This window comes from Aspergillus udagawae, assembly GCF_001078395.1.
Source record: "Aspergillus udagawae IFM 46973 DNA, scaffold_3, whole genome shotgun sequence".
Lineage (NCBI taxonomy): Eukaryota > Fungi > Ascomycota > Eurotiomycetes > Eurotiales > Aspergillaceae > Aspergillus > Aspergillus udagawae.
This window is the reverse complement of record NW_025091266.1, coordinates 4,012,090-4,035,789: the sequence shown is the minus strand read 5'-3', so window position 1 is coordinate 4,035,789 and position 23,700 is coordinate 4,012,090. Positions and strand designations below refer to the sequence as shown.

Sequence of the window (23,700 nt, the reverse complement as noted above, 5' to 3'; positions counted from 1 at the left end):
CAACGGGGTCGTCTGGGGCAGCACTCTTAGCTGGTGGTGATGGGATTGGATTCGGCGGCCCAGGTGACTCAAGCTCACTTCTTGCCGACTATCTATCTGGTGGTGGAGACTACGGCTAACGCGACCGCTGGTCTAGCCCTGTCCGTGCCTGATTTGCTCTTTCTATACTCTTCAAGAGCGTCAACTCTTGGCCGTACTGCGTAGCATCGGTGCCCAGGTGTAGAGATGCCCAAAAGTATTTTTCCGGGCCTTCCGGTTTCACCCGTTGAGTCATGGCTGCCTCAGGCTGCAACCCTGCATTGACTCACCGGTGAAGCCTCAAATCCGAAATTCAATATGTCAGCTGGCTTCAAGATGCGGTGAGTCACTGGGTGGCACCAGGAACTGCTGGTCCTCGAATCTTCCGAGACCAGGCAGCTGCCTCTCACCGAAGAGATCGGGCCATGCCACAAGTCAGCCTAGAATTATAAGAGTACTTAGGTGATTACATTGTAATTGGCTATCCTGGGTGCGTCCAGTGCATCACGGGATGCTGCTGACGGCTAAACAAACATGGGGAACTTGCAAGAATTCTGGGTGAGCCAGTAGGACAACATTGTGACCTAGGATAGATAGATATGCATTCCTTGCCTTGCCAGGAAGGTGGACCGTTCCCAACCACTGCTCCATCCAACAAAATAAAAGAAAGCGGGAGACAAAAAGATATAGATAAACCATGACAAGACCCTTCCTAGCCCGCCACACTCCGTTCGTGTAATAAGACCGACAATAGATGCAGAGAAATGTAGAAATAGGTGATAAAAAAGATGGACTAAGCGGTAGCTCACAGGGGCAGGAGCCCACCCTGGCATACATCGTACATCAGTAGATCTGCTGGTAACAGAGCCACTGTAAACAACAGGTCGAAGACGTAAGAGTTCAACGCAGACAACCGTCTCAAACTCCGAACAACAGCAGGGTATATACACATGACAACCCAGAGATCGTTTTCTCCAAGTGCAGAAAAGAAAAACTCGAGATAAAGTTCGCTGCATGAAAGAACTTTTCCCACCAGTTGCCTGCGTTGTTCACCTCTGCGCCGTCGGCGAAGCCTGAAAAGAACGTCACTCGATCGACGAGATCATATATGAAATAAAGAGAGATATGATGGACTAGGCCATACGCTAAAAGCCACTTTTCCTTTCTACAGAAAAGAAAAAGACAAAAGAGAAAAGAGCCTGGCGGCTGAATGTTTCATCAACAAAGCTAGCCCAAGTACTCCGATCGCACGCTCGGGTTGAGCGCAATCTTCCTCGCTTCACTGCCACAGCAAGCACGCTTCATGCCAGCTGGTCCAGATAAAGGAGCGCTAACAGCCAGGAGACTGAGTTGAGCAGCGGAGAGAGACTGAGGATGTTTCGGATCAGAAAGCGTATCGCCCATGGATCGATCCGAAGCTTTGCCCTCGTTCCGCGCATTGAGGTCCATCAGGTGGCGGACATGGTTCTGCCACAGAAGGTCCTCGGAGCCTGTGCGGCCACGTTTCCGGCATTGTCGCTGAGCCGTCGTTCCTTGCTCGAACGTCTGTGCAGGGCGGGAAATAGCCCCCGACAATTCACAAAGGCTTTGAGCTGCTTCATGAACAACCGGAGTGCCTAGCGAGATATTGGATAAATCTGGGACCTGGCCAACTGCGCCCAAGTAGGTCTCAGGCGAGCTGTAGATGTCACCAAGCGGGCCTTCATCGATAGGAGAGGCGATGGCTAAAGCCTTCCGACCTTCCTTGAGTGAGTTGCTGGTGCATCGGAGCGTTGCCTTCACAGCCAAGCGAGGCTTGGCTGAGGCGCAAGTGCCCATGATGGAGGAGACAGGCGCAGACCCGGAAGAGCAAGATGAGAAACTCGACGATGACAGTGTCGACACATCGGAAATCATCGAATCGGGGGAGGACGCCGAAGATGTCGAGCGGGCCAGAGACGACCTGCGAACCACGGTCGGGTAGCCATCAAACGTGTTAGCCTTTTGGCAAAACGCCAGCGAGGGGCGCTGATCGAGAGTCGACCGCGCCATGCACACATTTTGCACTTGTGACATAGCAGCGCAGATGGAAGCCCGGCGGCCACAGAAGGAGCTAGCACTCGCAGCAGGAGTGGTAGCAATGACCGTCTGAGGCGTCAACTGAGGCGTTGGCAGCATAGGTGGTCGTGGCATGGAGGGAAGAGACGATGCTCCAGTAGACATGGGCGAGAACCGCTGATACGCCGATCCCTGATTGTAGATGGAAGGCGGGCTGCGGTGCTCACCTGTCGACGGGGAACGAGGAGAAGGTGAGTCCGATACAAGGCCCGATTCGAATCCTACCATACTAGAGGATGTGGAAGGCTCTACGTCCACCGTGTCCAGTTCAGGGGTGAGCTTGGGGATGACCGTTCGCCAGCACAGGCCTTCCCCGGTGAAAGGCCCACCAGCTCCCGGAGTGTACTTCAGGACGATGTCCGTCCAACGCTGAAAGGTGGCTTCGGTAACGTGAAGTCTCCAACCAATCGCTTCAAGGAACATCAACTCATTCTGATTGATTTCCGCTGTGTTCAAGCCGGAGATCTTGCTCCAAGCACGGGCAGAGTAGTTGCGATCCTGAAGGTACTTTGACGCAAGGATCAAAGCGGCAAGGAACATGCGACGGCCACATTGCATGGCGCGGCAGACCGGTTTGGTCCGGGGTTGTTGTTCCTGTTCTGAATCGTAGCGAGGCACGTGCTCTTTGATCTTGATCAAATAATACAGGGCAACCTGCAGAGTGCTGTAGCTGGTGCGCGACCGACGGAGAGTCTCCTGAATGAAAGTGCGAAGGGGCAAAACACCTTTGCAGCCTGTGGCAGAGTCGCTGCGAGATGCAACCGCAGACAAGGGCCAGATTATCTCCACAATCTGCGAGGCGGTGTCTTCGTGGGCGAGAGCATTTAGCTTTAGAAAAGATGGAAATCAAGAACAAGAAACATTCACTCACCGACGAGATTGTCAACAAAGTTGACCTTCCGATCCGACTGTCGCAAAAGGCACGGCGGAGGTCGGGCACTACTGACGCCGCTGGACTGAGCCATGCAGCTGTTGGTGCGCCGAGGATGCCTCCGCAGCTCAGGCGCGACCGCCGCATCGGTAGCTTTGGGCAACACACCCCTCACACCGCCATGTGAGCTAGTCGCAGAGGTCAAGATTCTTCCAGCCACCTGGTATTCGCCGTCATTTTCCCAGATTACATCCACCGGGTTCGTAGAAGTCGACGAGATGGAACTCTGGTTGGATACACAATCCAAGGAAAAGACGGAAGAAGATGAGGAAGACGCCGAGGAGGAGATCGACGAAGCATAAGGATGCGCATAGGGCGCTTTGTATTGAATGCTCGGGTTTGAGTCCCTCAAACCCAAGACGTCCATCCCTGTCATATTCGGGATAATCAAAACCGTACAACCTACCCACCACTATCCGAAATCAGAAGCAGTCTCGGTTGGTTATACGATCCTCGGAACCGAATATTATAAATAAGGGATGGGCGATTTGAACCGTGATATTGTCAAAAAACCGTTGCGCAAATAACCGTTAACGAGGTACCAGTAAGACAGATACCGTCTTTTTGTTCACAGGCGACGGCGTGCCTTAGTTGTGAGAGATCGCCAGCTTGTCAAGGAAAAGGTGGCGACGAGGGAGGAGAAGGGGTTAGGGATTCAGAGTAGGTATAGACGTCGAAGATATTAGGAGTCGGAAGAGGTCAAGGTGTAATTGTAGCGGGATAGATGAGGGTGTTCAACGTCCACGAGTCCGATCACCGTTCGTAGAGTCCGTAGTAGATCAAAAGCCGAGATCACCTTTGAGAAGTATGCGTAGGTCGCGATATACCGACATAAGCTTATTTCAAAAAGTGATAGATACTGAAAAGGTCTGCTGTTTAAACAAACATAACAGTGTTGTCGGAGGCTTGAAGATCTGTGGCTGAGGATTCTGCAAAGCTGGCGATCGGAACAGGAGAGATCGAGTAAACAGGGTACATCTTGATCATCAAAAGGATGTGAAAGAGGCTATATGAAGGTGCCGATAGAACGGCGGACTGACCAACAAGCAGGCAGTACCAGTGGAGGACTGATGCTTGTCCAGGCAGTCAGCTGTTTATCGGGTGGCTAAAAAGGACGGAGGGTTCGGCGGGATGAGTCGTGAGGCTCGACTAGGCTGAGGCGACAAAGAACAGTCAGCAACCGATCGTTTAAGTCAGAGACGATCTCATTTATTTTTGAATTTAGAAATGGTGCGATCCGAAGTATGACTCTTCCCAAGAAGTAAAAACCCAGCAGGCGGGAACCGAGGAAACGCTGCCTGATGTCTACCTATTCTTGTGGAGGGCGGAGCAAATACTAAGGGTAGGCAGAGCAGTGACTAACTAACCTGGGGAGGGGGCCAGTCCAAGGGAAAAGATGAATCAGATGGAAAGAGAGAAATGCGGCGACTTCCGGTCAAGTTTCGAAAGAGCCCATGAACAAGGAAAGGGGATATTGGAGGGAAGATGGGGGAAATAACGTTGAATGGCGAAAAAGGAATCAGAAGATTTTGGTTACTCACATCCGTCTGTACCTGTGGCAAGACACTCAGGTGGCGGAATTGGAGGGAGTCAAAGAGCGGATGCAGGGACCACGCTTTTTTTTGCCAACGAAGGCGAAAAAAAACGAAATGAGCGGAGAGTAAGTAGATCGTACTGATACAAGCAATAAAGAGATGAGTACAGAAGATTATATCAAAAGGAGCAGAACAGCAAAACTCTAACAGAAGGAAGAAGGGACGTCTTCACCCCGTCTTGCGAAAGAGTCGTCAGTAGTAGTAGGAGTAGATAGACAGGAAGCGGGCGACTTGACAGTTGTTAAGGTAATCAGGGCGCGCTCGGGACTGGGCTGGACGGATGCGGATGTGTATGTATGACTCCTCAGCCAGCTTCCGAGATAGGGGATGCTCTGTAGCCTTTGGTCCACCGTTACGGAGAATAGGAGATACTCGACAACTCGCCTTTCAAATATTCTACTATTGCTCTGGTATATTTTGATATTATCTTAATGAAGTTGATAGTCCAATGTTCTATACTCTTCAATAGGTGAATACTTTAGGATTCTACCTAGGATACTAACAGGTGAGCATGCAACACCATCAAGTTCACTCGGAGCTTCTATTAAAGGTAGCGTTCAGCTTGTATACCTCTCTTAAACCATATAAATAGATAAAGATTATTGATTCTCAGCAGCCTTGATCTCTTAAACTTATATTATTATCAAAATCTATTAGATTTAGCAGTGAAGACGATCCTCTTCTGTGGTAGATACCTGCTCAGTGAGTATATCTGCTTCGTACAGTGGACCTGTGGACTAGCCTTATGATCATTATAATGAACATTTATTATGAACTTACGATTGCAACTAGCACTAGTCTATGGAGTACGTTTGCTGGCAAGAAGTGTCGTCAGGATATCATGAATTCGCGATATCGGCTAGGTAAATGACAGGATTCGAATAAGTTTCTCCACGTTTCTAACCATGCACAATGAAGGCGAAATGAATCATCACTATAGGCCACCGTGGGATAAACCTCGCTGCTAACTAAACCTGGTGGGCCACAAACTGCATGACTGGCTGCCCCCGAGAGTGAGGGTAATAAGATTCCCTATCCGGTTTGATTCCGCCGCTCCTTCACAACGGGTCCAGAGTTCTTGGTGGTCAGCCAACCAACCACCTCGGACTGTTTTTGCTCCCAGCCCACGCCACCTTTTGGTCAGGATTTGGCGCTGCTCCCAAAGGCAGTGACACATCCTAAATCCATGGTTCGAGCTGGTGTGATTGACTCCATGGAGTCTCTCCTCGGAGGAAAATTGTTCGAGGCAGAAGGCAAGAGATCATACTTCTTTGTCTGCCTTCGTCTTGAGTCGCGATGGTCATGAGCGCTTCTGCCTCCGTACTCGTACAGAGACAAATATTGACTGCTTGTTGGATTCGACAGACAACATCGTAACATGAAGCAGGGAGACAACATGACAACTGTACTTGTGGAACCATCATGGACAGAAACTCTAGGCAGCAGAAAACCACCACTGGTGCACAAGAATCCTCCTCTCCACCATCATGAGTAATGAATATTATCACCGTGTCGCACTTAAGGATCACCTGAGCTGACAACCACAATATTGTCTGTTTTGAAATAGGCAGCTCATCTCTGCCTGTTGCTTTTCATTCTATGCTCGATTACTCGACTATTGCAAGGGGGACAATGAGAGTGGATAAGCCACGGGGGAATTACATGAGTAGTGCAATAAGCTGTTGTCCCACAACAACTGACACAACACATTAAAATTAATTAATGACCACCCGATCATGCAGATCCAAAAACAGAGTAGATACTGTACCCATCAAACTATTCCTTCCGCGCGATCCTCCAGTCTCAGATCCAGATCAATACTTCCCGGATATGTCATGCTGCGCAAGGCTGAGCATAATAATGATGGAGATTCAATAATAATAGTAGCATCTCCTTGATCCTCAGCCCACCTCTAGCAAATCTCAAAAATAGTCCGGAGGTCAAGCGCTGTGCCTCAGTCGGCTGCGTCATGACTCATACCGTCATCATCGTCTTCGCCACCAAATCCTACGCCCTATTCCCAGTACGGGTTAGTGCCGCTCCGAAAACAGTACCGTGGAGAGGGGGCTGGAAGCCTGAGGCAGCATCCAATCCCACACGGAGTATTTTCTGGCGATGAATTCACTTTGCCTCGATTGGTCGGTGGAGAACGGGCGTACCTGCCATGAGCGGTTAGACTGGGTTTCTGAGTTGGTCTCCAATGTAGATGGTGAGAGCGCTAGAAAGTCATCGTCACTGGCCTGGAGGGAACCATGAGAACAGTCGACTCTGGTGTACTACTAGATTCGAGTAAAAGATAGCTCAAGCTATTCTGTAGATGTATCATAAACAGGTAGATAACCCTCAGAAGGGAGAAAGCTTATTAAATCCCTCAGCATTCACAAGGTTCACACAGAGGGCTCAATACTAATGAATATATTATGTATATTCGCAATCAAGTTTACCACGCCAGCTATCTTTGTACCCTAACTACAACAAATGTCCCGAGCGAGGACTCCAACAACCTGGGTCTATCGAGTAGCCGGCAGAAAACCCAAACTCACGGCCGAATTTCGCTCAACCAGACAGCCTAGATTTGGCCCAGGGAAAGGAGGGATGGCACTGATTAGGAATCATGCATAGAGATGCATGCACGTGTATGTACTTGTTGATTGCTACTCCGGATGAGAACCTAGAACGAAGGGTCGGTACTTTGCGCACACAGCTTCATTGGGCACACAGCTTCATTGGGCCAACTGCCATGCAGCTAGACACCTTTTCTGAACTCAAAATGCTACAGGCCACAAAAATATAGTTGGAGCAAGGAGTCGGGGTCTATCGAGTTCGATCACCGTCCACCTACGTGTACATAGAGGGCACATGGGAAATCATATTTCTATCATCCACTATGCGACATGCGAGCAAACCTTAAACGTTCATATGCTGTATGAAGATCATTACTTGATTATGATCTACACAGTAGAGCATACCAGAGAACTAATGATTTCTTTCAAGGTCCCGACCAGGAGATTGATTTCTTCCTCTGATGTCCTGGTCAGCAAGTCCCCAGAGATTTCCAAGTGCAAACTCACCAGTATTGTAATGCAGCATGCTGAACCGTACCACGCCGTCTTCGACGTCCTCCAAGCCTACGATATCGTTTAACAGCCGGTGACTGTGCATATGTCCATGGCGGAAACAAAACCGCGTTCGCAGCTCCACTACTTCGATAACCTTTGAGCTCTTGATGCCTTGCACTGTGAAACTGATTACCGGGACGCGAAGCTCCTTGCTTGCTGATGGTTCCCCATAGATTGTAATCTGATCCTCGCTTCTGAGACAGTCAAGCAGTATCGCCTGTAGTTTCTCTTCATGAGAGGCGATCTTGTCCATGTAGCTGAGGGATTGGGTCCAAGGTATTCAAGCACCGCAGGAATACTCTGTATCGCTTCGTAGCTGGCGGATGCTAGATTGAGCTTCAAGTCCAGCGTGTCTGTGCCTTTGAAGAAATGGCCAAGACTGTCGATCTGATTATGAATCCGAGACGAGACGTATAACTGAGCAATGTGCGGCCCGTAGACTTTGTACTGAGAGAACGCCTGGTGGAAAGAACTGAGCACTCTTCCGCTGGAGCTACATTCGCCAACTTACATAAATATCGACATCGAGATCCTTCACATCTACCTGACGATGCGGGCGCAAGGGCAACCCCATCCACGCAGAGGAGAGCCTAATGAAAGAAGCATATGAGCACCTGGCAAGAAAAAGCCACCATCAAAACTCACTCGTGGATACTGATGGACGAGCTTCGCAATCTCCTTGACCTTCGTGATTGTCCCCGTGATGTTCGAAGCATGTGGGCAAGCAACGAGCCTCGTCTTCTCGGAGAGCAACTGGCTCAGCTCATCCAAATCACAAACAGGGTTTCTTGGGTCCGATGCCGACCACCACTTCACCTGCAAGCCCAGTCGGCCGGCGATCCGAACCTAGGGGGCTATATTAGCTTCGTGGTTCAACTTCGAGAGCACCAGCTCATCGCCGGGTTGGAACTGGAGCGCGGTCGAAAGGTTGTGCAAGAGCTGAGTTGTTGATATACCTAGGCAGATCTGAAGTAATGGAGTCAGAGCAAGCCACTGCTACCAGGGTCAAAGAACACACTTCATCAGGATTCGCATTGATAAACTCCGCCGCCGCCTCGTAGCCCTTAGTAAATGCGGCGGTGGCTGCCCGAGATATACCATACGTCGCTCCCAATTGAACATTGGTGGTAGAGAGGTAACATGTAATCCTGCCCTGGGCATCAGACCGGGTTCAAGCGATATCACAAATGACTCACGATTCAATCACAGTGTCCAAAACCTGACTGCCTCCTGTCGACGGCAGTTTGGTCAACGACTCGCTTGCGATACCGTGCTTACAAGACAAGGTCGAGTCAAAACAAACCTGCATTATCGAGGAACACCTGCTCTGCATTCAAGGCAGGAAAACGAGTCCTAACCCGTGCAATATCAAATTCCGAAGCCATCTCTGCCGATCCGATGACAGATGAAACTTGGAATAAGGCAGAATCAGACCTAGCCACCATTGATAAGGTGATGAAACCGCGTCAATGGCTTCTGCAAGAGGGGTAACACCCCGCTGCATAGCCGATGGCACCAAAGCACCAAAGCATGCCCAATTCGTAGCGCGATACTTCCGTAGCACCTGGTCCACAGTGCAAGATTCTCAACTTTCGAAGAAAGAGATCTAAATATGCAAGTAAAATGCATTGCTTCCAACGGGGGTATAGTTATGCAACAACACAAGAGCCCAGGAACCAGTCGCAGCGAACCAACGAACAGCAAGGAACACCGGCAATGAAATTAAAATAGACCCTGCAAGACAAGACCAAAAGATCAAAGCCATTAACGCCAAACCAGCAAACCATCACCTAGAGCGAACCCCCGCAGCCCCCGAAGCCCCCGGCGCATGCGCAGCATCATGCACCACACACAGGAGATACTTCCTATCCGGCACGACCACGATCTCGTGTTTCTTAGTCCTCAGCCGGAGCAGCTTAACCTCATCGTCCTCCTCCCTGTCCACACCCTCCGTCCTCGCATCGTCTCTCGCCGCTCCATCTCCCACCCCAGCCGACCCGTTCAGCCCCGTCTGATAGCTATCCCTGTCCTCCGCGCGCGGACATGACAGCGTCATCCCCAGCTCCGATGCGCTCGAGACGAAAGCAAAAATCCGCGCCGCTAGAGCTTCCGCCTGAGACGGCTGGTATGGCTTCTGGGCGGTAGGGGCTGGTACTGTGCTTGCGCCGGCGGGCGAAGAAGGATCCAATGACTCCGCAGGAGGGGTAGTAGTATTGTTTGCGTCGTCCGTTGCTGGCGGTGTTTGCGTCACGCTCGTAGTGGTATTCCTCGGCGGTGTTGAGGCGACGAGTCCGGTGCTTTGGATTATGGATCCGTCTTTGCGGGAAAGGATGAAGGTGGATTGTACGCCAGGGCGTGATGTAAGATGTGAAAGGAGAGCTGTGACATGTTGTGGGATCTGTGTGGTCTAGGTTTCGTTAATCGGTATTAGAACGTTGAATGTGTGGTTTGATCAGGGACAGGAAGTATCCTACTGATGTTGCGTATGCCATTTTCGAATAAATGATGAGTGGAGAGGAATGAATCGGGTTTGTTTTGGGTGAGGGGGAAAAGGAAAGGTGATGGTGGTTGCGTTGGATCCGTGCGGTTTCTTGCTTCACCTGACCTTGATAACAATCTGCCAGCTCAGAGGTCGCGCACTGGTGAAGGACTGCCAATTCTTGTTTGTTGTTGAGACTTGAAGCTACTCAACTTGCAATCTAGATGGTCAACAACATCGGCATCAAAATAGGACTCGGATGACTAAGCGGTATCGGGCAGAAGTTAGAACAATCACAATATTTCCACATTGCCTCAAGGGGTCCATCTAGTGCTCGATTATCATTACGATAGATTAATTAATATTACGATTGCAAACTGCTCAAGAAATATCCAAGCTATGTTCAATTTTGGGAATCTAACGGAAATTGGAAGCAAACTGACTTATGGACATGTCAAAACAAAACAAAATGGTATCACTGCGGTGCAATAACAACAAGCAGGAGAAATAGAGTGGCAAGGCAGGTTTCCAAAGGCAGTCCAGGGAAGTCTGGAAAGAACGTAATTTACGGACTGCATATCAAGTCAGTTGTGGCCATGCAATCAGCTGAACCACCATGTAACAAAGGAAAGAAGTGCAAGCGACTGTGCCACTAAAAGAAAACCTCCCTATGCAGACGAGAAAAGAAAAACCAGGTGAAACGCTTAAAGGCGGCCATTCGACAGCCTATCGGAACCTGGCTTGTCCGATAAACAAGTGAATTCAAGGTCTTCGATCATGTCCTCAAGCTCTCTGACACTGACACTGTCATCACTTTGATAATCGCTTCGCAGACTCGAGCCAGGGCTGTCAATCCAGCTTTCCGGGCGACGAATGGATTTTTTCATGCGTGATCGTCTTCCATTTACTACTGCGCGACCATACAGTTTGGAAGATCGATCCGTCGACGACGGAGAAGACCTTTCCACACTTGAAGAACTTGCAGAGACGGAAAGCGATGTCGTTGAACCGCGAAGCAGGGCATTCGTATTGTGCTTGATACCGACATCCAAAGCCGCAAAAAGGGCCGCCTGAAGGATCCGGTTCTGGCGCTCCAGCTGTTCAATGCGTCCTTCAAGAGAATTGAGAGAGTGGGCAGCTTTGTCACGCCTATTGCGATGGTCGTGAGAATGGTACGGACTCGATGAGTCCAGCGATGGTGAAGACGTCTTCTCCGAAATGCGGCTTCTTTGCATTCGCGGCGTCAAGGGCCCGGCACGATCTGGGATTCCGGACCTCTTCGGACCACGCTGTCTGCTCAGACAAATGTCACTCGACTTTCTTGGGGCTACCTTCGTTTGTCGGCATCTGCCGGATCCTTGGCGTAGCTCATACTTGGATGTACCTTTGTCCATGCACTCATCATCTGAAGAAGGGAGCGGAGACCCGGCTCGGTTCGAAGTGTTCTGTTCTCTACCCACCAATCCGTGAAGGACATCGATGCTCCGCGTCCTGTTACTTCGGTGCAACGTATGGCCCCTGTTTGAAGTGGGAAGAGATAGCCCTTTCCTCTCTGTCGATGCTGCCATGATATCTGTGGACGAGCTGCCATACCGCCTGCTGAATGGCAGTTGTTCCGCAGACTGCACAAGTGGTGGAGCGGGAGGTGGGGAAAGAGGAGGCGACAAAGGAGCGGACGGAGTTGCTTCCTTTCGGATTGATATGTTTTCTCGAGGTCCGTTTTCGTCTCCAGTCCGCAATTCATGACCGGGCCCGGAGCTCTTTCGAGATGCTGGTGGATTGATTCCATCGCCCTTTCTCGCCTCACGAGGAGTTTCTGGCGCATCGGGGCTGATACGACTTGTCATCATGTCTCTGAACTTGAGTGAACGCACTCTCTCCGCCCGATTGTGTCCCATTTTCCCAGAAGACTCTGGCTGATTGTGCGGTGTCTCCCTGACAGTGTTACCCTGCTCGCTAGCGGGCGTGTCTTCCCCAACCAAACACAACTGAGGGAGTACAGATTGTGTATTCGAGCGACAGTCTTCGGCGTCTACGCGATTCTTAAAAGTGGTGGTTGGAAAGGCGTCCGAGTGGTTGCGATCCATCCGAGTTGCTGCTTTGCTGACCGGGGTGCCATGGTGGCGAACAGTGTTGAGAGCAGGAGGCCGCTCGGGCAGTGATGGCAGAGGTCTCAAGGGCGCTGGCAGAGGGAACGAGTCTATGGTGCCTGTTGGTAACGATGCAGGACGGCGTGTATTGTTCAACTGGGGAAATTCCGAATGTATTGGACTCATCGCCGGTTCGCTACAGGGTTTTGCCAGTCGCGTTGTCGACACCTTGCCTGAGTGGTATGATTTTTGAGGCTCGCCCTGACATTCCGAAGGGCCTTTGGCCGAATTTTTGAGGTTGTCTGTCTTCCTTTTCAAGGTGACAGGTGCTGGAATCTGTGGCCTGTCGGAGGAATTGGCAGAAACTGGCGTATCTTTGCCTGCTATTCGATTGTTGGGGATGCGCCAAGCTCCCTTGCTTGAAACACGAGGAGGCATTGTGTCAGGGAAGAGCTTCAACGACTGAGTGACCGGACTTGGCAGATCTCTAGGAACGGCTGTTGCTCCTGACGTTGGGGGTTTGGGTAACTGTGCAGAGTTGTTCTGATTTTCAACAGAATCCAGAGTCTACCAATGCATTTGTTAGCATCTGCCACCAGAGCTTCTATACGCATATAAATCTGCTCAATGCACTTACCTGAGATTTGCCATCTTTCGGTTCATCGCACGCTACACCATTTTCCGGAATCAGGGTAGGAGAAATATGACCTTTGTCGTTCGTGGGAACATGTCTAGTGTTCACTGGCGATGGACCACCTTGACCTTCCATACGCCGTTCCTTGGGTTTAAGCTGAGATGCTGCACCGCGGAGGTGACGGGAATCCTGGCCTTCGATCTGCCCGTCGCTGGTAGTGTTCGCCGGCGGCTGGTATGGCGGTGGGTGAGCGTCATCAAAGTGAAGTGGGAAAGACACTGCCGCCTCAACTATGGACGTCAAATTGCCGAGATCTAGTGGCGACGGCTCGGGGTCTCTGTGGTGTTGCGTATCCGACACTTCGAGAGGATTTTCAAGCCACGGCTGGCCTATCTTTTCAACGTCTCGCTGAGAGCTCGATCGGAAGCTAAAGTTTGACGCGGACCTCGAGCCCGACATCGCCGAGTCAAGGCTTTTCTTTGCAGCTGAGGCTGACAAACTGAGAAACCCCTCTTGCTGGAGGACAAGGAGATGACGGGACGTCTCCTCAGCTTTGGTCTTGGGGTCCATTGGTTTCCACTGGAGCTGCGCCAGCTGCCGAAGACGCCGCTGGCCGGCCTTTAGTAGTTCGCGCGCTCCCGTAACTTGCGAAGCGGGAGTTGTCGAAGGTGATTGAAGGAAGCGATCAAGCTCAGTGATATCCTCGTTCGTCATCTGAACCTCTGGACCTTGTCGCGGTCGATCGTTTTCAGCAGCAGTCAAGTATTGTGTTTGGGATGGAAGAGTTGACATGTTGTGGGATTTGTCCCTTGATAAGGACGAGCTGTGCCGACACGTTGGGACTACTGGACTAGGCGCGACTGTGCCCTCATGCCGTTCGGTCCACTGATGCATAGGGAAGCTTGCCGGATCTCAATGGTCCAGTTCGGTTCAAAAATCGACTGCGGTAAGCAGAAAGAGGTCAACATGAATAGCGGTGAAAAGCTTCGCGAACCTGTCGTACAAGGATATATTCACCCAAGCGGTGTTGAGGCTTAGCCCTAGACGCGTTCGCAATTTTCCTCACAACTTTCAATGCTTGCTTTGTGTGTTTTAGTGGCCGATGAAGGCATGAAAGCGAAGATGCGAGCCACACTTGGGTCTGATATGGGTAGGTAGCATTGACAAAATGACGTATGCAAAGATTCAGTGCCAGATTGTCTGCAGCCAAGTAGCCGGTACGAAAATTAATGGACAGAAGCAAGATCGATCCAAGGGTGAGGGATATCTGCGAGAGGATACCTCGCGTTTAAGAGGTCCTGTTGAGATTCGAGCTGTCATACCCTTACCTCGCCGGGGATCCTTCCTAGGGTGTGACTGACCGACAGCATGCAGGGCCGGTTCATTGCCCAATAGCTCGTTCTTGATAGCTCGAGAGATAGAGTTGAATCTAAATAACCCACATTGGCAACAAGCCAGGATGTTCAGGCCCAAGAGAGGGGGAAGGCCTTGAAAATGGCGGCAACAACTAGCAAGGATAGCTACATAGTCTGCTAGTGGAGCCCTATAATGCGGTGATGGACCGAATGGGAAAGGGGACAGAGAAAGGATGTAAAGCAATCAAGCAAGAAAGGGAAAAAGGACACAAAGAAGGAAGACGCACTGACACTGGATCTGCCCTTGCGAGCGTCCCCGTCCGTGCTGGGTCCAGGACGATGAGCAGTTGAATTCAAGCTCTATTTGGCGCCTCAATGACAGGTCGTCGTCAGTAATCGAGACGTACTCGTTTCTTTGGTCAGACTATTTGCTTCGGGAGTGACTGCTGCTATGATAGTTGCAGTTTGCAGTTTTTAATCAACCAAGGAGAATGACAGGTGTGGATCTCCTCACGTCCGATCGAGCCTATTTTCCTCCTTGACTGGCAATGATTCAGGCATATTGATCTATGGAGAGCTAGCTGTGGCTAATCAGCAGCCGCAGCAGGACAAAGAAAAAGTACTTCTGCTAGTCTCTGCACTCCGAGGGACACCAGCACAGTAGCAAATCGGCAAATCAGTGTCTTCCCCCTTTGTTGGGTTCATTTGCCCTTTATTTGCAGTCTAAGCGCTCTCCTTTTGGAGGGGAGACAAAAAATGCAATGAGAGAGGGAAGCGGTCGATCGATTTCCTCCAGGAGCCGTTGCATGCAAGGGGAGTATTCATCGTAAGAGATAAATCTGCCATTCAAACCCTGGTTTCTGGAAGGGTGACAAGTGGGATGGATCATCGATCCCTACAAATGCAGGTCTATCGATCCATGGAATCGGAATGTGATGTATCTTCCCTATGGGTCTTATTCGGGATGAAGGGGCGAAGTAGACGAGAAGTAAGCATTCGACTGACTTGCAGTAGATAACACCGTCAAAAGGATGATTAAAGCAGTGACAGGGTCGGTAAAGCGGACTACCCGTTGAGATGGCGGCTGGATCATGGATGCGATAGATACTTTAGATAGTCTTATGATGGGATAGAGAGAGATAAAGAAATGTTGACGTGGAGGCGGTGGTGGAGTCCACGGCAAGATTAGCACAAGTGACTGATCACAACTATCCACAGGGATTCTGGAATTTGGAGGGATCTTCAGGACAGATACACAAACTTTGAGGACATTGACATGGCAGATAAGGAAATAAAGAATCTATATAGATGATCACCATAATATCTCCTTTATAATCGCCTCCGGATCAAAGACAGACCCAAATAACATCAAAGCTGCCAGGCTTCCCCGATGAACTATGAGGACTGTGTTACCAGAAATACCTATTTTTCGCGAAACTCAACCAGAAAGAAAACATTCTCAAATTTGAGATACCAGGCTTCTCGTTCGCTTGCCCGAAATGTCAGTTTGATACCCAATCTCCCTGGATAGATGAACACGGGAAATGGTGTCGTCGACAATCCAATGAATCCATCGAATCTTGCAACCATTCATCATCGACGGAAGAAAAGCAATAATGTACCTACTTACCAGGTTGCTATTCTGCCCCTTGCGGATCAAAGACACTGTATGTCAATAGATAGTACCCACATATTTATACCTCATCAGGAACCGCCAGATGAGCCAGCCATAATCCATCGTCTAGACTACTCCATCGCTACATGGCCTCGACTATAAGCCTCAGAAAATCTCCGATCGAAGCGACCCCATTATTGATTCCGATAAAGTGTACTGTAGATGGAGAGCATAGATTTTCTCAAATGAGTTAGTGAACTCATTGACTACATCATGATCACCTTTCTTCCTGGGCCATGTCCTCAATCACCCTGTACCTACATACATACCACCAAGCTTATGTACAGAGCATGCATTACATTCTGCATTACTGTCCTGTACGAGTCAGCTCAATCACAATTTCTATTCCGACTGCTTATGCCAGAATTTGGCATATCTCAACTATGTTCAGGGTAAGACTGTGCCCTTCCTGATAGAGGCTGCATGCGGTCACCCAGAATCGGTGTTCTGTGTCACTAGTTTGTTGATACATGGTTATCAACTGGCAGGCTTATTGTAGTAATGCTGTTTTATTTGCTAAAGGCTCAAATAAAGTGACAGGGCCTACATTGTACGTCATTTGTAAATCTTGATCATAGCTGCTGAACACCGAATAAGATCTTCACATCGAGTACAGCAGGCTACACTATAAGAATCATCTACCCCGTATTATGAGCAACGATAATCATCGTCAAGCCATCAAAATTCCACCTTACCGCCTATATCCACGGGTATATAGACAACGTGAAGATATTTAAGCTTTGCCCCTGGCAGTGGACATGCAGTGCAGAAGAAGCAAGAAAGGGGACGAGAAAAGGATAAATGCCAACAACGCTCCGTTTCAATGCATCCCAGCATCATCACAAAAAATCGAAATTCTCGAATCGAGACATCACGAGTCGTAAATCACCGCCGTATGGTCACAATGTATGTAAGTTTCAAAGATAAATAGGCGCGATGAGGGACGAAATTGAAACGATCATGCAAAGCAAAAAGAGATGCCAATAATACGCAGCCGCTCGGATGCATGCAATGTGAAAATCCCACGTATCATACAGCAGGTGTCAAGAAAGGAAGCATGTCTGTCTAACTAATCTCCAAGGATGCTATTTTTTTGTGAAACAAATGTATACGGATGCGGTCAATGCGCTGCGTGGGGGAAGTTTATGCAGCATATGATGCGCATGCTACCTTCTCTTTGGTCTAATGAATGGATCGACCTCTTTCTTTTTGCGCATCGGAGGTGGTGGTCTGACTCCATTGCCGGGTCTTTGCGGAGGTCGAGGAGGGAGCTGTAGAGACTGGTTAGTCCTTCATCCCTTCCATGGCACTGCAGGTGTTACGTACATTTGCTGATCCTGGACCTGATGAGGGACCGTCCGAGGACTTGTTATTGCCCAGAGGAGCGAATGCTGGCCCGTCCCGTGAAGGTTTGACCAAGCCCTGCGATATATCTTAGTTGCAATCTCAATGGGTTGATCAAGTAGTACTATCCCAAACTTACGGCGGCGTTGGTAGGCACATTAGCATCAATCTTGCGTCGCGGGCCTTTGGGTGGATTGAGAACTGAGTCTGAGCTCCGAGGTTTAGAAACCTTAGAAGTATCCGGTGATTCTGAACTTGTACGCTTGCGCTTGCCAGGTGCGTTGCTCTGGTCAGGCTTACGTTTCTCAGGCTTCTTATCCTCGCGCGGCGGCGGATCGGAAGAGACCTGTATAACCGGCACTTTGGGATCATGTCCTCCAAGCTGTTTCTCGCGTTGACGCTCGGTCCTTTGTTTCTTCATTTGAGCATGGTGCTGCTCTTCTCGTGCAATGCGACTTTTCTCTTTCTTTGGCAGCTCTCTCGGAGATTGACAGCCCTGTGCATTATGTCCGAACTCACCACATTGCAAACAGCGTTCTGCCGTACAAACCATGCGCGTATGCCCTGAGCGCCCACATCTGTAGCACGTGCCACGTGATGCCTCCTTTGCATCGATGTTGTCACAATTGTGCGTCATATGAGCAAAGCTGCCACAGTAACCGCAAGTTCGGGTATCATCCAAACCGTTGGGACCGCCTGACGGCAGGTCTGGCGGGGGTTCAATGGGAGTGCCCCTCCTAGAGACTGATGCAGAGATGGAGGATTCTGAAGTTGGCAGCCCAAGGGAAGCTGAGGACGGTCTCGAGACAGGTTCGGCACCAGCGGCCTTGAGTGAGACTGTAGGATTTGGAGACTCGGCGTCCATCATATCGATGTCCTTGTAGCCCGTAAACTGTGGCCGCTGAAGAATGTCCAGAATGTCACCGTCGGTATAGACATTTCTTCGACGCGCATCCTTAATCAAACCATTCCAGAATTCGCCTTGCACCAAAGACTGCGAATTACCAAGTACCCATAGGGAGGATTTGGCACGCGTCAGACCGACATTCATACGGCGAATGTCTGCCAAGAAACCAATCCCTTTGTTGGATGCTCTGACACAAGAGAAGATGATAACTTCACTCTCCCGACCTTGAAATGCATCCGTGGTATTGAAGTCGACCATGTTGAAGATGGCGTTCCCGTACCTTGCGGCAAACTGTGTCTTCAACTCCCTTAACTGACCCTTGTACGGAGTAATAATACCTATTTTCCCACTGAAGTCATATTCTCGGAAATCTTTTATAAGTCGTTCGTAGAGTTGCATAGCCACACGCAACTCCGCCAAGTTGATCAGAGAGTGGCCCTTAGTTGTATTTTGATGGAGCCCCTGCACATCGAAGAAACGATATGGGCCAAGAAGCTCGCTCTGATGCCATGGACGAGCACGGAGCTTGGCCATGTTTGGCCCGTCCTTTAGCTTCCCATCATAGAACGCTGCACTGGGGTAAACACTGATTTCTGGATGCATACGGTATTGAGTATCGAGCAGATGTACATCCCTTGGGTGGTTGGCCTGCATTCTGACGAACAAACTCTGCTCGTATTGGAACTTAGAAGCAACTTTCGATAAAACAGTGGGCGGCAGTTGCTTCGGGTCTCCAACCAGAATACATTTGGAGCACCCGTACTTCAGGGGAATAAGGGCACTGAGTTCGATCGACTGAGCGGCTTCATCAATAACGACGGTTTCGAATTCAATACTCAAGTTCTGGAACATCTCGTGGCCACTACCGCTGAGAGTGGCGCAGATAACATGGGCGCCGTTAATGATTTCCTGTTGAATGCGTCGCCTATTTAAATCTGCATCGCGTGCTGCCGAGTGATTCTTGTCCCTCGCAGCGTCGATCTCTTGGCTAAGCTGCGTCTTCTTCTTCTTGAGCAGATCGAACTCTCGTTCCAATTCTTCTGGCACAGGTAGACCCTGAGCTCTGCATTGATCAATCTTTGCGCGGGTCTCCTTAAACGCGGTGTCCGCAGCTTTGTGTTCCATATAAATCTTCTGCAAGTCCCTTTCGCCCGAGTCTTTGCGTGGATTTTGGCTCAATCGAGCGTTGACGAGCTCATCTAAGGTCACATCGAGAACGTTAGTGTTGATAGCATCACTTCTGCCCAGACGAATGACGTTCAATTTTTCGTGACGTCCCTGGATAGTTTTGACACCCTCTTTGAATCGCATCACTAACTCATCGACAGCAGCGTTACTTGGAGCACAGACTAGTAGCTTTTTCGACGTTGTGGTTCTTACAGGGGGCCTCGGATTTGCCACTCCCGTCGGCCGTGAAATTGTTACGCCCTGGTTACCAAGAACATTGCTGAGAAGGGCACCCACAAGGGCGACTATCGTCTTCGTTTTTCCGGAACCGGGAGGCCCTTGGATTAGGGTAAAGGCATCGTTGTCTAGAGCAGATCTGATTGCCTTCGCCTGGGCTGGATTGACATTGTAATTGTCCGCAATCGGCTGCAGGCTAGCATCGGAGTAGTGAAGAATCGGCGACGGTTTGGCCTTGATGACTTCTTCGCACAAATCATAATACTGCAGAGCCATGAGAGCACCATACTCTCGTTCAAGAGGGGTCAATGAGGTTATCTTCGCACCCCAGATCGTGACTCCGGGTCCAAGGGAATTGATGAAGGAGCTCCCGGGATTCACCCGATACGAAATCTCAACTGTGCCCCTCTTCTTGTTGATGCCGGCAACCCTTGCAAAGCAGTGAGGGGCAGAAGAATCGGATGTTGGCCTGCTCGATTTAGAAAGAAGGACGATGTCGGCTTCGCCGAGACCGAGGTCTTTGACCTCAAGCGATGGTAGAACTGTGCTGACTTCGACAAACGAGTCCACGGAGAGACGAGTGGCAACCTTGATTTCGAATGGTCTAAATGTTCCTTCCTCCTTGGTTGAGTTGAACCCTTGCCAGGCTTCCAAAATTAGAAGAGGCTCGAATGTTTTCTGGTACTCGATCGGGTCTCTGAAGGTGTTGGATACCAGGCTGTAGTCAGTGCGACCAGAATTTGGTGGAAGATCACCATTTGCAAAAAAGTCCCAAGCGAGGATTGTACGATGCAAAGAAGATAGATCTGGCGCGAGCCGTGCCCGCATATCTTTCGCAGAGCGCACCTGCTTGATCTTTTTAACAGGGCCTTGTTGCTTGAGCGAGAGCTTTTTACTCTCTTCATAAGCTCTGATTGCGTCCGGCTTAGATCTTGCCTTCGGCCCAAAGAGCTCCTTATCGAGTTCGTCATCGCTTTCCGACTCGGATTCTGAGCCAGAAGACACCATCATACTTTCCTCGGTAGTACTATGAACTTTGCCTTTGACTCCGATACCACTCAACCCGGATCCTTGTTCAGCAGTCTGTTCCCCAACGCCACGCGCAGGAAGATTCTTCTTCAAACGTGCAAGCTCGGCAAGGTCACGCTTTCTCTTGGCTTCCCTTTCCTTCTCGCGTTTTTCACGGAAGGACTGAACTGTCACGTTAGGTTTCAAGGGTGCAGCAGAGGGTTTGGGAATTGCAGGGAGGGCTTTGGCTGTCTTGTCCGCTCTTCTCTTAGCTTCAGCTGCAAGCCTCTGTTTATTGAGCTCGACAGACCGCGATAGCTGCATCAGAACATCGTCTGGTACATTGTCTTCATCGAACTCATCTTCACTGGTTGTTTTGGCTGGACTGGGTGTAGCGGAGACCTCGGCTGGTTTGGCAAACGCGGTGATCATACTCTGTTTCTTGAGGCTAGCGGTGGAAGCCGTCACGACAGGTTTCTTGTAGTATGCCTCGAGAGCCCGAACAAGCTCTGCTTTCTCCCGCAATGTCAGAATAGTCTTGATGGTGGACTTGACCGCAACGCCTTCTATGAAACTTAGAGCATCATCTTTAACAGTTGTCACGCTAAGCTCCCCTAAGCGGCGAAGCAGCTTTGCTACCAGTCCTACCAGCGTGGTTGCCAAATATTCATCTTTCAGGCGGAGCCATTTGACCATCGCACTCATCGTCGTGGTTGGGAACTTCAAAAAATTCTCTCGAGCAGAAGCCTCCTGGCTGGGATCCGCATCGACAACAGCACTCAAGAAAACACCGTATTGGTCGAAAAGCAGGTCCGCAAATTGAATAGTGTCCCTGCAGAATTCCAGCATTACAGCTTTGTCGTTACCCCTGAGATGCCAAGCTTCAGTTTCGTCGAAAATGGTACTCAATGCTTGCCAGAGATACTCCCAAAGCTTCTGGAGAGAAAGGATCTCCCTCCGATCAGCAAGTTTACGAGTTCTGAGCATTCCTGTCTGACTGTCACAGAGGATATCAACGATATCTGTTCCGGTGTGTAACATTCTCGGCGCAGAAGCAAACGTCTTCATGTTTGAGATCCGTCGGAAAGACCAGCTAAGTCCGTACATCGTCGTTATAAAAAAGGATTGTAGAAGATGAGAGATTGCATCCCTTCTAGCTGACTGACCGCTCATGTTCTTGATGAGATCGACGGCAGCTTGATAGGTGTCAAGATCCGCTGCGAACAGAGCGGAGATTAATGCACTACTGGTATCTTGACTCTTGAACAATTCATTGAGATGCTCAGGTTTGAAATCAGCAAGGCGCTCGATGATTTGACATGAGAGTCGAGTTAGATGGCCGTAGATTAGGTTAAAATGTGTCTTCTCCGGACTTGACTCGCCTTTCGTTGGAAATGTCTCCAAGCCAACCAGGGGCAGTATACCAAGCAGCGCCGAGGTCGAAAGCGCAAGCTTATCCTCGTGAAGGTTCCTGACAACAGCTTCCCAAATGGGAGCCGAGTAGGTGCTTACGCCATGTTGAAGAGAATTTTGTCGTAAAATGACTTCGTAATCGCTCTTCAAGGATTGGCACTCAAGGGCCAACGTATTACGGATGACGTCCATGCATAAAGATGATATCTCCTCCTGGCGTCTTTGCTCCACTGCGAACTTGGGAGGCTCCAAAATTGTATCGATATTTGCGCTCACAACTCCCATTGTCTCAGACAATACAATACGCGCCACCGAGCCTCGTGAAGATTCATTGTCGGTGAAGCTGCGAAGTGTTTGAAGTAAACTGGCCAGTCCAACATGAAAACAATGATACCGAGCCAAGTCCGGGAAGCGCGGATTTTGGAGTCGATCAAGTAGCTGATAGACGAGAGATCTGCAGGCTGAAGGTTGGTGCGCGCCCTTCAGAGACGACATGAAAGGATCAACCCATGAGAGCATATCCTTCAGAGCAGACTTCTCGTAAGGCTCCCCTTCGCTGACTTGCATCAAGAACGCCTCTAGCTGAGGGTTATAGAAAACGAGCTCGATGATAGCTTGAGGGGAGATCGTTTGCATAGCATCCCAAAAGTCCCCTGGGGCTTTTTCAAGGAAGATCTGGATTGTGTTGAGAAGGAAACGCAGCCCTGGAGATTGAATCCCAAGGTGTTCCACAGAAAGACGGCACGGGTCTATTTCAAGTGCCCGCAGATGATGCGTGATCTGGTCCTTATCCAATCTCTTCACAACAAGTTGCATGCCACGCCAAAGTCGCTGTATAACAGCTATCTGAGGCGGTTGCTGAGAGGCTGTCTTCAGCATGTCGAGAAGCCCCTCTTTGATCGCCCAGTCGAACTCCAGTCCGGTCGGTGGCCGCGAGTAGCGCATCCAGGAGTGAATAGCCCAGAAACTTCGGCTCTGGTTGGGATCAAATAAGAATCGAGTGACAGCCGGGACGTAATCCGAGACTTTGAGAGTCCGTTTCGTTTGGATAAGCCGGAATGGCTCGTCGAAGTGCTCCTGCAGAAGAGCGTCATTGCGAAGCATGGCCTCGCAACTCAGACTCTCAAAGATTGACAAGAGCGATGCTCGATCCAACACATGAAGCCCAATCTCTTGAGGCGGAACTTCTTTCAGCTTCGCGGTCGCGGTCGCCAGGTTCTTCGTAATCCTCTTGACGTCCCAATCGTCGAGCATGCGCGCGAACTTCTCGATATCCTCGTCATCGTAATTCTCCTTAAGCTGCTCTATGAGCCAGATCTTGCCCGTGTAGTACTGTTTGATGCAAAGGTCGCATTTTTCGAGCGCATCGTCCAATTTGCGCCAGATCCATGTCTGTAGCTCCTCAACGCCCTCCTGGTTATATGCCAATATGCGCATGCAAGAAAGGAATTTCTCTCGTCGACTGTTGGCCTCAGCCACAAGATCCGCTGTGCTTTTTCCCGTATCGTCTACCTCGTTCGGGTCGTCGTATCGTCCATGGTCGTCATCGTGTTGTCGAGGGCACAAAATATGAACATTGTCGGGAAGTGCTCGCAGCTCCCTGCAAGTACAAAGGTCATTCAGTATTGCCA

The 23,700-nt window shown here is 49.9% G+C and overlaps 4 protein-coding genes across 4 annotated transcripts; all 4 read right to left on the bottom strand.

Moving 5' to 3' along the window:
- Nucleotides 1-1,245: 1,245 nt before the first annotated feature.
- On the bottom strand, nt 1,246-3,422 carry Aud_005247 (putative G1/S-specific cyclin Pcl5; the record flags this gene model as incomplete). Its single annotated transcript, XM_043290177.1, has 2 exons — nt 1,246-2,921; nt 2,987-3,422. 2 exons carry the CDS (start codon nt 3,420-3,422, stop codon nt 1,246-1,248), a joined length of 2,112 nt encoding a protein of 703 aa, XP_043146112.1.
- A 4,170-nt stretch (nt 3,423-7,592) lies between these two features.
- On the bottom strand, nt 7,593-9,145 carry Aud_005246 (putative aminotransferase; the record flags this gene model as incomplete). Its single annotated transcript, XM_043290176.1, has 8 exons — nt 7,593-7,663; nt 7,713-8,004; nt 8,049-8,219; nt 8,272-8,304; nt 8,406-8,606; nt 8,779-8,908; nt 8,957-8,990; nt 9,064-9,145. 8 exons carry the CDS (start codon nt 9,143-9,145, stop codon nt 7,593-7,595), a joined length of 1,014 nt encoding a protein of 337 aa, XP_043146111.1.
- A 401-nt stretch (nt 9,146-9,546) lies between these two features.
- On the bottom strand, nt 9,547-10,252 carry Aud_005245 (uncharacterized protein; the record flags this gene model as incomplete). Its single annotated transcript, XM_043290175.1, has 2 exons — nt 9,547-10,167; nt 10,235-10,252. The coding sequence occupies 2 exons, from the start codon at nt 10,250-10,252 to the stop codon at nt 9,547-9,549; spliced, it is 639 nt and encodes a 212-aa protein (XP_043146110.1).
- A 691-nt stretch (nt 10,253-10,943) lies between these two features.
- On the bottom strand, nt 10,944-13,755 carry Aud_005244 (uncharacterized protein; the record flags this gene model as incomplete). Its single annotated transcript, XM_043290174.1, has 2 exons — nt 10,944-12,896; nt 12,967-13,755. 2 exons carry the CDS (start codon nt 13,753-13,755, stop codon nt 10,944-10,946), a joined length of 2,742 nt encoding a protein of 913 aa, XP_043146109.1.
- Between the last annotated feature and the right edge of the window lie 9,945 nt (nt 13,756-23,700).